Source organism: Schistocerca nitens, chromosome 12 (assembly GCF_023898315.1).
Source record: "Schistocerca nitens isolate TAMUIC-IGC-003100 chromosome 12, iqSchNite1.1, whole genome shotgun sequence".
NCBI classification, from domain to species: Eukaryota; Metazoa; Arthropoda; class Insecta; order Orthoptera; family Acrididae; genus Schistocerca; species Schistocerca nitens.
Window position 1 is genome coordinate 19,013,677 of NC_064625.1, and position 17,524 is coordinate 19,031,200.

A 17,524-nucleotide genomic window follows, 5' to 3' on the forward strand; every position below is an offset into this window, starting at 1 on the left:
TGCGGTGGTGATTGATTGGAGTCGGCGTAGTTGTTCTGCCTGCCTGTCTCATGTGGAGATCCGGTGGGGTCCTGTGATACTCTGGCCCGGAGACACTAGTTGCTGAATTTTGGAGTCGTCTGCCAGGTTAGGGTGTGGGCTCGGTTGGCTCGTCAGATTTTCCGCTGGAAGCTCCAGCAATTGTTTCTTATGTGGGACGGCGTTATTGGAAGTTTTTGCTGTGTGTGTGTGTGTGTGTGTGTGTGTGTGTGTGTGTGGCACGTTACGATATTTGTTGGTACTAATTTATTTGCTCAACTGGAGTATGTTTTGGTTGTCCCGCTGACTGGGTCGTTGCCCACCCGGTCTGCTCGGCGTTACCTTTGGTGGTGCCTGTTCGTCGCATTTTGAAGTAATTCACTTTAAGTGGTTCCTGTTACTTGCCCGGAGTTGCGTTCATGTATGGTATATCTGGCATTTGATGTGTTACGTAAAGTCTGCCTACGAAATCTACATCTACATGATTACTCTGCAATTCACATTTAAGTTCTTGGCAGAGGGTTCATCGAACCACAATCATACTATCTCTCTATCATTCCACTCCCGAACAGCGCGCGGGAAAAACGAACACCTAAACCTTTCTGTTCGAGCTCTGATCTCTTATTTTATTTTGATGATCATTCCTACCTATGTAGGTTGGGCTCAACAAAATATTTTCGCATTCGGAAGAGAAAGTTGGTGACTGAAATTTCGTAAATAGATCTCGCCGCGACGAAAAACGTCTTTGCTTTAATAACTTCCATCCCAACTCGCGTATCATATCTGCCACACTCTCTCCCCTATTACGTGATAATACAAACGAGCTGCCCTTCTTTGCACCCTTTCGATGTCCTCCGTCAATCCCACCTGGTAAGGATCCCACACCGCGTAGCAATATTCTAATAGAGGACGAACGAGTGTAGTGTAAGCTGTCTCTTTAGTAGACTTGTTGCATCTTCTAAGTGGCCTGCCAATGAAACGCAACCTTTGGCTCGCCTTGCCCACAATATTATCTATGTGGTCTTTCCAACTGAGGTTGTTCGTAATTTTAACACCCAGGTACTTAGTTGAATTGACAGCCTAGAGAATTGTACTATTTATCGAGTAACCGAATTCCAACGGATTTCTTTTGGAACTCATGTGGATCACCTCACACTTTTCGCTATTTAGCGTCAACTGCCACCTGCCATACCATACAGCAATCTTTTCTAAATCGCTTTGCAACTGATACTGGTCTTCGGATGACCTTACTAGACGGTAAATTACAGCATCATCTGCGAACAATCTAAGAGAACTGCTCAGATTGTCACCCAGGTCATTTATATAGATCAGGAACAGCAGAGGTCCTAGGACGCTTCCCTGGGGAACACGTGATATCACTTTAGTTTTACTCGATGATTTTCCGTCTATTACTACAAACTGCGACCTTTCTGACAGGAAGGCCGTTTTGGACAGTATAGGCATAGTGAATTACTGCTGCGTGGTATATGTGGTCTTCTGGGACCTGAACAACACGATCTCGTCAATTTGGTTTGTGTAACAGCATTTAGTGGTATGTTCTGTATTTTTATCTCACTGTGTTATTATTAAATTGGTGGAATAGTCGCGTTCTGTGTCGTTAAGGCACTTCTAAGACTGTGATTTGACTAATCATGTGCGCTTGGCTTTTATTGTTTTGTTTTAAGAAGTGCTAATTGTTGTGTCGTGTGTGTTGGCTTCCGGCACTTATTAAGAGCGCCCGAGCTAACGGCGCCGTGGTTATCATGTGCTGTCGGGATGTTATGTTGTTATTTGAGTCTTGAATTTTATCTTGTGTTGATATAATCTGTCGTGTGTTACAGAACATAACCAAGGTGCGTAAGTGATGGGCAGTTGTGGGAGGCATGTCGGGGAGCTCTCAGCGATTTATTTCGGGGACCGTTTGTAGTGGGAATGCTCCGAAAGTGTTGAGAGCTCGCTCGTCTGTGATTGCGCTGGCAGTTGCCCTTGCCCTTTGGTTGTTCCAAATTATTATTTTGTTATTGTATTTATTGGTTGTGTTGCGTTTCTTTGATTTTGTGGTGCCAAGTGCCATTATCTTTCCCAAAGATTTTTATATAAATGATTTTAAATTGTAATGCCAAGTTAACTTATTATTGGATCTTGGTCTGTGGAGTAAAATCTTTTAAAGCACCATTGTAATTAGTTCTTGCAGAAGAAATTTCTCTTATTTTATGGTGCCAAGTTGCTATTATTATTATTTTTTTAAGTTTATTACTGCTCTTACTGTTTTCCGATTTTATGGTGGCAAGTGTCATTATCATTCTTAAAGGTTTTTGTAAATTATCTTAAGTTGTATTGCCAGGTTAACTTATTATTGGATTTTGTCTCTTGGGTAAACTCTAAAAACACTATTGTAAAAGGTTACTTGATTTTATGGTGGCAAGCCGCCTTTATTGTTTTTTAAAGCTCCTTCTTTTAACCATTTGTTAAGTTCTGTAAGTTATATGAATTTGTTGTTATTTAAAAGAGTTTAGTATTGGCATTTTAATAAATTGTGGACAGAGTCTGCTGTTTGGATATTATTGGGTAGAAATCCTTGGATAGTTGTCCTATAAGAAAACACATTCCAGATATCAGAAAATCATATCACGTGCAGAAGTCTTGTCAGCCACGAGAGTTGCTCGACGTGTATTTAAAAGAGAAAGTGATGTGGTACGGACGCGGTATCGGCTCCAGGTAGTGTTGCGGGCTTTTACCGTACCGGCCGTCCACGTTCGACAGATACGCAGGATGATCGATATCTTAGAGCTCCAGGACTGAATCTGGCGTTCCGAGAGGCTCCAGGGCGTAGTGTACTGCATCAGACTGTCAGGAGACGAATCTCCATTACCGCTGACCATGGCAGGCATCTCGTCGTAAACAGCAGCACCACGGACTTAGTTATAAGAGGATAAGAACCATGACCAATGAACGCCCCACGACTGACGCTGACTGTTGTTTACTGACAAAATCCGGACGTGTTACTACCTGATAATCGCAGACAACGTGTTTGAAGACAACACGGTAATATCAGGCGCCTCCAATACTGGGTCCCACGTATGCAACAAGGTGATGGTGGGGTGGTGTCCTGGGCTGAGATTACATGGGGCCACCGCACACCACTTTTGGTTCTTGAGGCAATCTCACAGCTCTACGGTACAGGGACGAGATTCTGCAGCCTATACTGGGACCGTATCGCCGACATATTAGTGACAGTGTCGTCCCGATAGATGGTAAATCAACGGGCTCAACGTGCTTATGAACACGTTCCTTCAACATGCCAGCATCACTAGATTCGAGTGGTCTGCTGTTCTCGAAACACAAATCCAGTCGCATATGTGATGGATCGATAGGGACGAGCTGTTTATCGAAATCGACAACGACTAAGTGGTCCGCGCGACTTACGCACAATCGGCATTGAAGAGTGGAACAGTTTTGACCGGGACTGGCTTGATGATCTCATCGGTGGTCTGTCACGACGGATTCAGTCCTGCATCTGAGCAAGGGGGCCTTCCCATCACGTACTGACGTTGCTCGGGAGTGCTGCGAAAAATCCCCTCATGGGAAACAGACCGTTTTGTCGTTTTTTTGACTGTGCGATCTGAACACTTTTCAAATGAATATTAACACATGCCTCAGAGCCAATTTTTCTTTTCTGTGTCATGAATTTTGAAACAAGCACGTGAAGAAACCCCAACAATGTGTATAGGATCAACCGGAAGACCATCGAAGAAATTTCGGCGGTTGTTAAGGAATCATTTTGATATAAGGTACCTGTGGCCAGGTGACCATCAGTTTGGCTTTAGGAAAGGTAAACGCTCCAGAGAAGCAATTTTGACCTTGCGGCTGATAATGGGAGCAACACTAAAGAAAAATCAAGACACTTTCATAGGATTTGTTGACCTGGAAAAAGCGTTCGACTAATGGTACAGGATGTTCAAAGTTCTGAGGAAAGTAGTGGTAAGATATAGGGAGAGACGGATAATATACAACGCGTACATGAGACAAGAGGGGTAAATAAGCTCGGAACACCAAGAACGAAGCGCTCGGATTAAATAGTGTGTAACACAGGAATGCAGTTCTCCACCGCTATTCTATAATCTTTATATCAAAGAAGCAATAATGAATACAAAACAAAAGTTCAGGAATGAACTTAAAATTTAAGGAGAAAGGATATCAATAATACGGTTCGCTGATGAGATTGCAATCCTCAATGAAGAATGAACAGTCTAATGAGCAGAGAATATGAATTGACTGCAAGGCGAAGAAAGACGAATGTAATGAGAAGTAGCAGAAATAAGAACAGCGAGAAACTTAACATCAGGATTATGTTCACGAAGTAGATGAAGTTAAAGATGCTACCAATTAGGCAGCAGAATAAGAAATCACGAACGGAGCAAGGAGGACGTCAGAATCAGATTAGCACTGGCAAAGAGCAAGAGCAAGATAAGTCTACTAGTATCAAACATAGGCGTTAATTTGAATAAGAAATGTATCACAATGTTCGTTTGAAGCACGGCATTGTATGGAAGTGAGACATGGACAGTGGGAAAACCAGAAGATGGTTCAAATGGCTCTCAGCACTATGGGACTTAACATCTGGGGTCATCAGTCCCCTAGAAAGAACTACTTAAACATAACTAACCTAAGGACATCACACACATCCATGCCCGAGGCAGGATTCGAACCTGCGACCGTAGCGGTCGCACGGTTCCAGACTGAAGCGCCTAGAACCGCTCGGCCACACCGGCCGGCAGAACAGAAGAGAATCGAAGCATATGAGATGTGGTGTACAGAAAAATGTTGAAAATTACGTGGGCTGATAAGGTAAGGAGGCGATGAAAGGAATATGTGGAAAAGACTGACAAGAAGAAGAGACAGGGTGGTAGGACATGTGTTAAGACTTCAAGGAATAACTTCCTTGGTACCAGATGGAGCTGTACAGGGTAAGAACTCCTGGGGAAAACAGACTGGAATACACCCAACAAATAATGAAGGAAGTAGCGTGAAAGTGCTACTCTGAGATGAAGAGGATGGCAGAGGAGCGGAAACTCCCCATCGTGTTCCCGTGTCCACTCAACTGCACCGTGTGACAAGACATACTATCGGGACCCTTATATCAAGTATACAGTACCACGATTTTACGTATTATACGATACACATTTCAGAGCACACCAAACGTTAAAATATAACTTTTGGTGCTCTGTATTATATCAAGAGCATTGTATACGAAGTGTATAAAACGTAACCCTCTCATTTAGTCAACTACGACTCATTCAAATACAATTAACAGGAATCTTAAATTACTGGACAAGTATCTTCTTGTAATTTTCAATTTTACGAAATTTACTGACTGTAACGTTATTCCGTTTATGCAACTATCAGAGAATAATCACGTAGAAATGTTAGTGACATAATCAGTTAAGTCATTAAATGGGAAATTAATTGTCAAAAGTCGATTATTTCATAAAACGTGAAATTTAATGTTTGGCTAGATTTCTCGCTAGCTGCCGCACTAAACGTTACGCTCACTCACAAGGGATTATGTTTCTATAAAACCTCAAATCAGACTCATAGCACTTAATTCCGTAACTACGAGTTCTAGAGCTTTCTGGCGTAAACAAACTATTATTTCGATCATTTGGTCAGAACGACATTACTGGGCAAAATTTGAACCTCAACGCCTATCCCCGCGTTATGTAAAGTACTCCAAACTATCTTAGTATCAAAATTCCTGTTGTAATAAAGAAGATATTAATTGTTTTCTATTAAGTATCCTTAGTCACATTTCTCAAGCAGAATTTCGATACTAAATTTAAAAAGCAATTTTGGAAATAGCTTCCTTATAATCAGTCATTTATTACATTCTAGACTGTAACTGTAACTTCTTATGAAACAAGCAATTTTAATTGTAACTCAAAATGACTTTGTTGAACAATACTTTCAAAGAACTTGTATTTTTAAGAAACTACACTACTGGCCATTAAAATTTCCACACCACGACGATGAAGTGCTACAGACGCGAAATTTAATCGGACAGTAATAAGATGCTGTGATATGCAAATCATTAGCTTTTCAGAGCATTCACACAAGGTTGGCGCCGGTGGCGACACCTACAACGTGCTAACATGAGGAAACTTTGCAACCGATTTCTCATATACAAACAGCAATTGACCGGCGTTACCTGGTGAAACGTTGTTGTGATGCCTCGTGTAAGGAGGAGAAATGCGTACCATCACGTTTCCGACTTTGATAAAGGTCGGATTGTAGCCTATCGCGATTGCGATTTATCGTATCGCGACATTGCTGCTCGCGTTGGACGAGATCCAATGACTGTTAGCCGAATACGGAATCGGTGGATTCAGGAGGGTAATACTGAACGCCGTGCTGGATCCCAACGGCCTCGTATCACTAGCAGTCGAGATGACAGGCATCATACCCGCATGGCTGTAACGGATCGTGCAGCCACGTCTCGATCCCTGAATCAACAGATGGGGACGTTTTCAAGACAACAACCATCAGCACGAACAGTTCGACGACGTTTGTAGCAGCATGGATTATCAGCTCGGAGAATACGGCTGCGGTTAGACGCTGCATCACAGACAGGAGCGCCTTCGATGGTGTACTCAACGACGGAGCTTGGTGCACGAAAGGCAAAACGTCATTTTTTCGGATGAATCCAGGTTCAGTTTACAGCATCATGATGGTCGCATCCGTGTTTGGCGACATCGCGGTGAACGCACATTGGAAGTTATATTCGTCATCGCCATACTGGCTTATCAGCCGGCGTGATGTTGTGGGCTGCCATTGGTTACACGTCTCGGTTACCTCTTGTTCGCACTAACGGCACTTTGAACAGCGAACGTTACATTTAAGATGTGTTACGACCCGTGGTTCTACCCTTCATTCGATCCCTACGAAACCCTACATTTCAGCAAGATAATGCACGACTGCATGTCGCAGGTCCTGTACGGGCCTTTCTGGATACAGACAATGTACGACTGCTGCCCTGGCCAGCACATTCTCCAGGTATCTCACCAATTGAAAACATCTGGTCAATGGTGGTCGAGCAACTGGCTCGTCACAATACGCCAGTCACTACTCTTGATGAACTGTGGTATCGTGTTGAAGCTGCATGGGCAGCTGTACCTGGCATTGAGTCAAAGAGAGCTTCGATGGCGTGTACAGGTACAGCTGCCCATGCAGCTTCAACACGATACCACAGTTCATCAAGAGTAGTGACTGGCGTATTGTGACGAGCGAGTTGCTCGGCCACTATTGACCAAACGTATATAATAGGTGAGAGATCTGGAGAATGTGCTGGCCAGGGCAGCAGTCGACACATTTTCTGTGTCCAGAAAGGCCCGTACGGGACCTGCAACATGCGGTCATGCATTATCCTGCAGAAATGTAGGGTTTCGCAGGGATCGAATGAAGGGTAGAGCCACGGGTCGTAACACATCTGAAATGTAACGTCCAAAGTGCCCTCAATGCGAACAAGAGGTGACCGGGACCTGTAACCAATGGCACCCCATACCATCACGCCGGGAGATACGCCAGTATGCCGATGACGTATACACCATGTGCGTTCACCGCGATGTCGCCAAACACGGATGCGACCATCATGATGCTGTGAACACAAACTAGATTCATCCGAAAAAATGATGTTTTGCCATTGGTGTTGAGTACACCACCGCAGGCGCTCCTGTCTGCGATGCAGCGTCAAGGGTAACCGCAGCCATGGTCTCCGAGCTGATAGTCCATGCTTCTGCAAACGTCGTCGAACTGATCGAGCAGATGGCTATTGTCTTGCAAACGTCCCCATTTGTTGACTCAGGGATCCAGACGTGGCTGCACGATACGTTACAGCTATGCGAATGAGATGCCTGTCATCTCGACTGCTAGTGATGCGAGTCCGTTGGGATCCAGTACGGCGTTCCGTATTGCCCTCCTGAGCCCACCGATTCCATATTCTGCTAGCAGTCGTTGGATCTCGACCAACGCGAAATGCAGTGTGGCGATACGATAAACCGCAATCGCGATAGTCTACAATCCGACCTTTATCAAAGTCGGAAACGTGATGGTACGCATTTCTGCTCCTTACACGAGGCATCACAACAACGTTTCACCTGGTAACGCCGGTCAACTGCTGTTTTTGTATGAGATATCGCTTGGAGACTTTCCTCATGTCAGCACGTTGTAGGTGTTGCCACCGGCGCCAACCTTGTGTGAATGCTCTGAAAAGCTAATCATTTGCATGTCACAGCATCTTCTTCCTTTCGGTTAAATTTCGCGTCTGTAGCACGTGGTGTAGCAATTTTAATGTTAGTCAGTTATGACAGTGAACCGATAGTTCTGTACTGACAAGTTAATCTGTAACTGCAATATATGTTCTGAAGATGGGCAGCTAGCCTGAAACCGGTCATTTAAAATAAAAAATAGCGATCAAAGACTGAAATGCCATATTTTTAAAGAACGATCGCGGAAATCCCTTAAGACAATCATGTCTAGTTTTTGCAATTTTAATGGCCAGTAGTGTTTTGCCTCATCGGTGAACTTTTTGACGTATTCTAGACAGAGTAAATAATATATTCGATATCTCTATATAACATCCTTCAGCATGACTTCCACCTAGTGGACGTGACTTTTAGTGTTCGTGAAGCACACTAGCTGTAACGAGTACGTTCCGGCAGTCACTGACTTACTGTCGAAACTCTGTAGTGACGCAGCACGGACTGTCTTACGCGAGGAGCGTATTGTCCACCTCCACATGCGTTAATCCATTGCAACTGTATCATTGCCGGAAAGAAAGCAAGAGATACAAATGAACAGTGCTCAGTCGAAGCCTAAACAGCGTTTGACATGAATTTGTGAGAGCGCAAGCTTTATAAACACTAAACATTCATCCCCTGTTACCTGGATTTAGCCTGCCGAGCAGGTATTCATTCGACAGCATAGTCATGAAGGTAACTGACGTAACAAAGCGAATTGATTGTTCCAGGACCGTACCAAACTGTTATTTGAGCTGTCTTCATAGAAAAAAAATGATTACAATAATCGGAAGCGATTCTCGTTATTTGGAAGAAGCTTAGGTCATTGCCGTCTTAGAGCACGTAAAATGTTGGAGAATCAACGGGAATTAAAGCAAACGTTCCCGTAACAAAAATTCATATTCCATGTTTGTATATCTGTTTTGTTACGTAGGAACACTAACAGCATTAATAAGTTTTTAGCCTTCCATTTATCTTGGAGGAAATTAAATAAGGCAGCGACGTTATACAGTTACATTAAACTATTTCAAATATATACGAAGAACGATTTTCTTTGCATCTCGGTCCGCATCTGCTGGGAGATTCCATGCCACCTGCAACTGTCTCACGTTTTACATAGTTTCTTTTTCGTGCTACGTAGACACGTATCTACACTCCTGGAAATTGAAATAAGAACACCGTGAATTCATTGTCCCAGGAAGGGGAAACTTTATTGACACATTCCTGGGGTCAGATACATCACATGATCACACTGACAGAACCACAGGCACATAGACACAGGCAACAGAGCATGCACAATGTCGGCACTAGTACAGTGTATATCCACCTTTCGCAGCAATGCAGGCTGCTATTCTCCCATGGAGACGATCGTAGAGATGCTGGATGTAGTCCTGTGGAACGGCTTGCCATGCCATTTCCACCTGGCGCCTCAGTTGGACCAGCGTTCGTGCTGGACGTGCAGACCGCATCAGACGACGCTTCATCCAGTCCCAAACATGCTCAATGGGGGACAGATCCGGAGATCTTGCTGGCCAGGGTAGTTGACTTACACCTTCTAGAGCACGTTGGCTGGCACGGGATACATGCGGACGTGCATTGTCCTGTTGGAACAGCAAGTTCCCTTGCCGGTCTAGGAATGGTAGAACGATGGGTTCGATGACGGTTTGGATGTACCGTGCACTATTCAGTGTCCCCTCGACGATCACCAGTGGTGTAAGGCCAGTGTAGGAGATCGCTCCCCACACCATGATGCCGGGTGTTGGCCCTGTGTGCCTCGGTCGTATGCAGTCCTGATTGTGGCGCTCACCTGCACGGCGCCAAACACGCATACGACCATCATTGGCACCAAGGCAGAAGCGACTCTCATCGCTGAAGACGACACGTCTCCATTCGTCCCTCCATTCACGCCTGTCGCGACACCACTGGAGGCGGGCTGCACGATGTTGGGGCGTGAGCGGAAGACGGCCTAACGGTGTGCGGGACCGTAGCCCAGCTTCATGGAGACGGTTGCGAATGGTCCTCGCCGATACCCCAGGAGCAACAGTGCCCCTAATTTGCTGGGAAGTGGCGGTGCGGTCCCCTACGGCACTGCGTAGGATCCTACGGTCTTGGCGTGCATCCGTGCGTCGCTGCGGTCCGGTCCCAGGTCGACGGGCACGTGCACCTTCCGCCGACCACTGGCGACAACATCGATGTACTGTGGAGACCTCACGCCCCACGTGTTGAGCAATTCGGCGGTACGTCCACCCGGCCTCCCGCATGCTCACTATACGCCCTCGCTCAAAGTCCGTCAACTGCACATACGGTTCACGTCCACGCTGTCGCGGCATGCTACCAGTGTTAAAGACTGCGATGGATCTCCGTATGCCACGGCAAACTGGCTGACACTGACGGCGGCGGTGCACAAATGCTGCGCAGCTAGCGCCATTCGACGGCCAACACCGCGGTTCCTGGTGTGTCCGCTGTGCCGTGCGTGTGATCATTGCTTGTACAGCCCTCTCGCAGTGTCCGGAGCAAGTATGGTGGGTCTGACACACCGGTGTCAATGTGTTCTTTTTTCCATTTCCAGGAGTGTAGTTACGAACTTGCAGCATGATTTAGCGGAAAAATAGGTCCGCAGCTTGTCTTATAATGGAAATAAATGATTGTAGTTCCGTCGTACTATAAGTTGCATTGAGAGGCATCTATTTTTTATTTCCTGATGGTGACTAATTTCAGACACCTGTGTCCATTTTCAATTAGTCACCATTAAAAAATAAAAATAGGTACTTCTCAATGCAACTTACGACGGTGCTACAACCATTTATTTCACGTATTTAGATGATCAATCATAAAGATTCTGCGATGGCAAAAATTGCCAATTCAGGCGAGTTTTGATGCTCAGGCAGCTAGCAAACGTAAATAGGTGCTTGACAAATGACCTAAGATCAAAATTCTGCAATAGTACTAAAGGAAACAAAAGATCAACTGTTATGCAATCTTTCAGCAAATATAAAGGATCAGCAATATTCGTCTTTGTGTATGTAACAGCGTCATTTAACAGATCTCTGTATCTTTAAATTTCCCTAATGCTCAGTATTCCAGTTATCTCAAGTGAAAAACGTTCTGGAAAAATATAATAAACTGAGCTCATAAAACCTGTTTCGAGATTCTTAGTCATTATCAAGTGCCTGAATACAGAAAAATATTCACGAGTAGAAAAACTCTTTCTGGCTGTTGTACGAGAAGTAACGAATCGGCCTATATCAAATTATTCACAGAATAAGGGCCAGTTACAGTAGGGGAAAGTGTTGTACCTAGACGATAGTGTGCATACGAACACACGATGTGTTTTGGGGTCTACTTCAGTCTAGTGATTGATTTTAGAATCAAATAAAGGAATGCGCACTTCAGACTGCCAGAAGCAGTATGTTCCATTTTCTAAAATTTTTGTTGTTTTGAAACATGAGGTTGTGTTTCATGCAAGTTTGTAAATATTCGACGGCCGAAGTGGCCGTGCGGTTCTAGGCGCCGCAGTCTGGAACCGCGAGACCGCTACGGTCGCAGGTTCGAATCCTGCCTCGGGCATGGATGTGTGTGATGTCCTTAGGTTCGTCAGGTTTAACTAGTTCTAAGTTCTAGGGGACTGATGACCTCAGAAGTTGAGTCCCATAGTCCTCAGAGCCATTTGAACCATTGTAAATATTCAGCGTTCACCACATTTAAATGCTATATAATACGTTAAAGCTACTTACAGTATATTGTTACTTCTCCAGGTACAAATGTTTATGACGAATAAAATCCTACTTGTTTTTTTAAACTATTTATATAACATGTGGATATTTAAGCCATACTGTGTCGGTAGTGCACTTTCTTGTACACAGGAAGAGATGGGGTCTTTTACGTGGAACATGTGATACTTGCAGATAAAGTGAGTTTCTGTAATATCTTCAATAGCTTTTACCAGTCTTGAAAATGGGAATTTATGTATGTGTCCAATAGCTACTATTTCAAAATACTTTAGCTTAATTCGATTTCAGTCGTGTGTAGTAGAGTAACAGTATAACATCGACTGTTGAATACAATTTTGACAAGACTGTTTCGATTACAGTGCTTTTAAATTTGTTGGATGTTCGTTTCTAGGTACGTGAGCATACTGAACCTCGAAACATGTTTTCAGATTTCTAAAACACTAAATTTTCCGTAGTATTTCTTGTAATTTAAAAAAAAACGACTGCAGCACACAAAAACTGAATGCCATCATTTAAAAATGGAATAAGGAAATATATTAAGCTAACACTCTTCCCTACAAACCACCAAGTGCGTCCCGCGTAGTCGCATATCTCAACCATCATTATTGACAAATTACTCGAATCTAAAGTCTTAAAACTGTATAACAGGAAACATACATCGCAATTCGTAACATGAGCCACATAGAGACTAATTACGAATTACGGTTGGTACTTTCATGTTATACAGTTTTCTGTGTTCTACAATTTTACACCCATGGTTTTTGATAATGTCTGTTGTTCAGAGATTTGACTACGTTGGACGCACTTGATGATTTGTAATGTAAGTAGCTCTTGTTCTGTGAATTATTCGATATATTTGTTAATTTTCCTATACAACAGATGAAATAAACATTAGCATTAATGCATGTTTTTCTGTATTCAGGCACTTGATAGTGACCAAGACGGTCGAAACCTGTTTTGATCCAATAAAATAAAGGTTTAAAGCTATTTAAATTCCGTCAGTCCAAAAGCTCGTTTATATGACCATGCGCGTTTGCTTTTACCTAGGTAAAACACCGTCAGTGGTCATGTTTACAATTTCTGTTTACTTTCTAGATCTAAAAAATGGCTGGCTCTGAGCACTATGGGACTCAACTGCTGAGGTCATTAGTCCCCTAGAACTTAGAACTACTTAAACCTAACTAACCTAAGGACATCACACACATCCATGCCCGAGGCAGGATTCGAACCTGCGACCGTAGCGGTCTTGCGGTTCCAGACTGCAGCGCCTTTAACCGCACGGCCACTTCGGCCGGCTTCTAGATCTAAAAACAGGTCGTTACAAAAGACATTGAGGTACCATTTTCTCTTTTACTTGCGGCGTTTTACGCCCGATTTTCGCTTACAGTTAAGTCTGCTAGCACATTTGATGTGTTCCTTCCATGATACTGGTGGTTTTTTATACTCTCACGTTGTTGTTTGCTGCAAAAGAAGTTCCTTGATGTGAAATAGGACACAGTAGTGTCAGCTGGAGTCTGTCTGCATTTCACGTCAGGAAACGAGTAATGCCACAAACAAATACCTTGCCAGACGAAGGAAAACTTCAAAAATTAACAAGCGTGCGTCACTTGCTGACGTCAGGACAAATCGGACGTAAAATGCCGCGAGTTAAAACAATCACACCTCAGTATCTTTCGCGAAGAATTGCTTTTAAATGTCGAAGGCAAAGCAAATTTTAAATATGTTTCACTGCAGAACGCTGACGACGTGATACATCAATAAAGCGGAATACGTGTGGTGATACAAATACGCATTTTTTTTTTCGTATTTGCACAGACGGAATTTAAGTACCTTAAGGGGGGTAGGACGTCAAACTGGCCGATTGGGAGCAGGAGAGGCACCACAGGGCATTTTAATTTCCACTGTCTATACTTTTACAAATAAATCCATAAAACTTTGTCAGCATGACCAGGAAGGGTTCAGGATTCACGCTCATAGCAGTCGAAGTTCAAAAATATAACAAAAATATATTTTTTTACATGTGTAATGTCATCATTTTTTCACTTACTATTGGCTGCATTCGTTGCTGTAGGTACACTTTTCTTCATAAGTAAAGGAGATTCTTCTATGAATTTTCCACAGCATACAAGCCATACTTACAGGTGTATGAAACTCTAGAATTTTCCAAATCTATTAAAAACTGTGATAAAAATTGAGATAATTAACCATAAAATATGAGTTTTTTCTAAACATGAAGTTTAAAATGTAACAGCTCATTCATTTTTTTCATTAATTAAATAAATTCTAGAGTTTCATACAGCTGTAAGTATGGTTTGTATGCTGTGCAAAATTCATCGTAGAATCTCTCTTACTTCTGAAGAAAAGTGTACCTATAGCAACAAATGGAGCCAATAGTAAGTGAAAAAATGATGAAATTTCACACGTAAGAAAAAAAATTTATTTTGTTATACTTTTGAACATACATTGCTATGCGTTTGAATCATGAATCCTTCCTGGTCGTGTTGACAAAGTTTTATGAATTTGTTTGTAAAAGTATAGACAGTGGAAATTAAAATGTCGTGTGGTGCCTCTCCTGCTCGAAGTCGGCCCGTTTGACGTCCTACCCCCCCCCCCCCCCCCCTTAAATAACTGTAACGCAACTGTGGACGCTATATGTCATACACACTGCTTTTTGTGTAGGATGCCTTCCATTAGCTTGATTTATTAAGTCTGTTTGTGGCTGTAATCATGAAACTTACTTCAACTGTTGCTAATTTGACTGGCCGTGTAGCGTACTACAAATGTCGGAATATTTGATGGTGTGGAATTCGTTCTCGCCCTTCAGCGACTAGGACGCAGTGCTTTTATTGGATAAACAGCGCGGGAAGGGAAATATCTTGATCGTTTTGAGGCGAACAAAGGACGTGTCATGCAAAGCGAACAGGCAATATCATGCCGCTCTACGAGCTAGTTCCCTAGCGGAGAGCCAAGCGTGAAAGTGAGGCGACAGTGGAGATTCTGACGTCGACCGGTCGTGACTCACCATTCTCGGCCGCCGTGGAGACGGACACCTCAGCTCCCGCCACGTGGCCAACCAGCGCAGCGGCAACCATCGCGATCAACCACCACGGCCCGTGGAGCGTCAGCCACCGTGATGCGTGGCTTCCGTAGCGCCTATACGGCGCCGGACGTCTTCCCCCCATGTTTTTTTTTTTTTTTTTAAATATTAGCTCGCTGTTGCAAATGGTATACCGCGAAGAAAGTGAGGGGAGGCAAAGGAAAAGTATCAAGAGGCTAGCGATTTAAGCTGGAGGACAACATGGATGAGAATAGGGAGGAATTGTAAATGAACTACTGTGCGGCGGAACGAAGCGAACGGAAAAGAAAAATGCGGAAACAAAAGGCTGCTGCCCGCGGGATTTTTCTACGTGGGGGTGTTCCGGCGGTCGTCACATCCCTGTCGGCGGGTGGCAGTTTTCACCCCCTTCTGCGGCACAGGGGGGTGGCTTCTCTATTTTCGGCAATATTTTCGTCGTTTTCGCCCGCTTATCTCGCCGCTAGACTGATTCGCCGCATGTGGGGGGTGGTCGGTGGGGGCAAGTACAGCGGAGCGTCGGGCGATAGTGGGGTGGCGAGGGATCCCCGCGACAAGTGGCCGGCCGGGGCGGCGTCGACGTCGTGGTCGTCCTGGCCGTGTGGTGTGCGCTGCTGCCGTTGCTGCACCGGGAGATTCCAGCGTGCAGACTGTGGGTTCGCGGCACTGCAGCGCGCGTCGATGAGTCGTGGGGCGGGGGGGAGGGGAGGGGGGGGAGGGAGGGAGGCAGGGTGGGGGCGGACGAGAGTGGAAGGGGAGGGGCGGAACGGAGAGTGGGGAGCGGAACTCTGGCGTCTGTTGTGTCCAGCGCGGCGCAGCTATGCGGAGGCCGTCTCCGGATGGGATTACGGCCACGGAGGCTGCGCCGAAAGCGTCGAGGGAGAGAAGTAGGGCTCAGGTCGACGTGGTAAATTTTACAGCAGAGGTCCAGTAACCTTGTTCTGAAATTATCTTTTGTTTTTAGGGATCCGTATCTCAGTCTGTAAAAACGGGATCCTTATAGGATCAGTTTGTTGTCTGTCTGTCTGTGCCTGGACGTAAATCGTCATGGTGCCTGTTGTATTAAATCCCGATGCAAGTTCTGTGTTTCATCGTCAATGTGAAGGTCAAAGGGTAACAGTAAACCTGCAATGGTGCAACGGGAACTCCTACTCGACTCCCAGGAAAGGATACAAGCACAGACCATTTGAAGGCTTTCTCGCCTGGACATAAATCGTCATGTCGCGTGTTGTATTGAATCCCGATTCATCGTAAATGTGAAGGTCCAAGGGTAACAGTAAACCTGCAGCGGTGCATCGTAATCTACAACTGGACTCCCAGCAAAGGATCCAAGCACAGGCCGTTTGAAGCATTATCTACCTGGACAGAAGTCAACATGGTGCCTGTTGTATTCAGTCCCGATGCGATTTCTGTGTTTCACTGTCAATGTGAATCGGGAACTACTACTGGACTCCCAGGAAAGGCTACAAGCACAGACCATTTGAAGCGTTGCTCGCCTAAACATAAATCGTAATTTTGCCTTTTGTATTAAATCCCGATGCATTTCTGTGTTTCATCGTCAATGTGAAGGTCCAAGGGTTACAGTAATCCTGCAGTGGTGCATCTTTGCTGTCTGTCTGTCCCTCTGATACTTCAAGACCCCTTTCCTCTGGAAAGGGTTCACGTATCATGTTGAGATTTGTGTCACGTATTGAGATCTACCATCTCCCAGCTTCTTAGTCAATACAAATAGAAGATACGACCCTGTATGTCACGTATTTCCATATTCGCAAACTCATCAAAACCTATAGGGTACTTCCTCTTGCCTTAGCATCATGAAATAGCGCAAGAAGCAACCAATGGAAAAATTCCGACAGCCGTGAATTTGTAATTATATTATGGACATTTGTACCAGCAATCCGACGGTCTCGCTATGGGAAATTCATTAGCTGGTATCCTCGCTGATATATTCATCAACTCCCTAGAAGAAAAATTTTTTTAGTTGTTTTCCAGCTGCGACACTAGACATTCTTTCTTATTCCACATACGTTGACGACATTCTTATCATCTACAAAGGACCCGCTGACGGTGTTGATCGTATCTTTAACCTATTCAATGATCTTCATGAGAAAATTTCTTTCACTATCGAATTTGAAAATCAGGTTCAAAATGGCTCTGAGCACTATGGGACTTAACATCTGAGGTCATCAGTCCCCTAGAACTTAGAACTACTTAAACCTAACTAACCTAAGGACATCACACACATCCATGCCCGAGGCAGGATTCGAACCTGCGACCGTAGCAGTCGCGCGGTTCCAGACTGAAGCGCCTAGAACCGCTGGGCCACACCGGCCGGCTGAAAATTAGGCCCGTCAACTAAACTTCCTTGACGCTTACCACAGACAGAAATAAAATTTCTTTCAATGTTTTTC

General features: G+C 44.4%; 1 protein-coding gene across 1 annotated transcript in view; it reads right to left on the reverse strand.

Moving 5' to 3' along the window:
* The window catches only part of LOC126215325 (uncharacterized), a 624,418-nt gene extending 608,668 nt beyond the window's left edge, over positions 1–15,750 (reverse strand). The window contains exon 1 of the mRNA XM_049942007.1: positions 15,063–15,750. Within this exon, the coding sequence (XP_049797964.1) occupies positions 15,063–15,222 (160 nt within the window). The 5' untranslated portion in view covers positions 15,223–15,750. The remainder of the gene's footprint in view (positions 1–15,062) is intronic.
* Between the last annotated feature and the right edge of the window lie 1,774 nt (positions 15,751–17,524).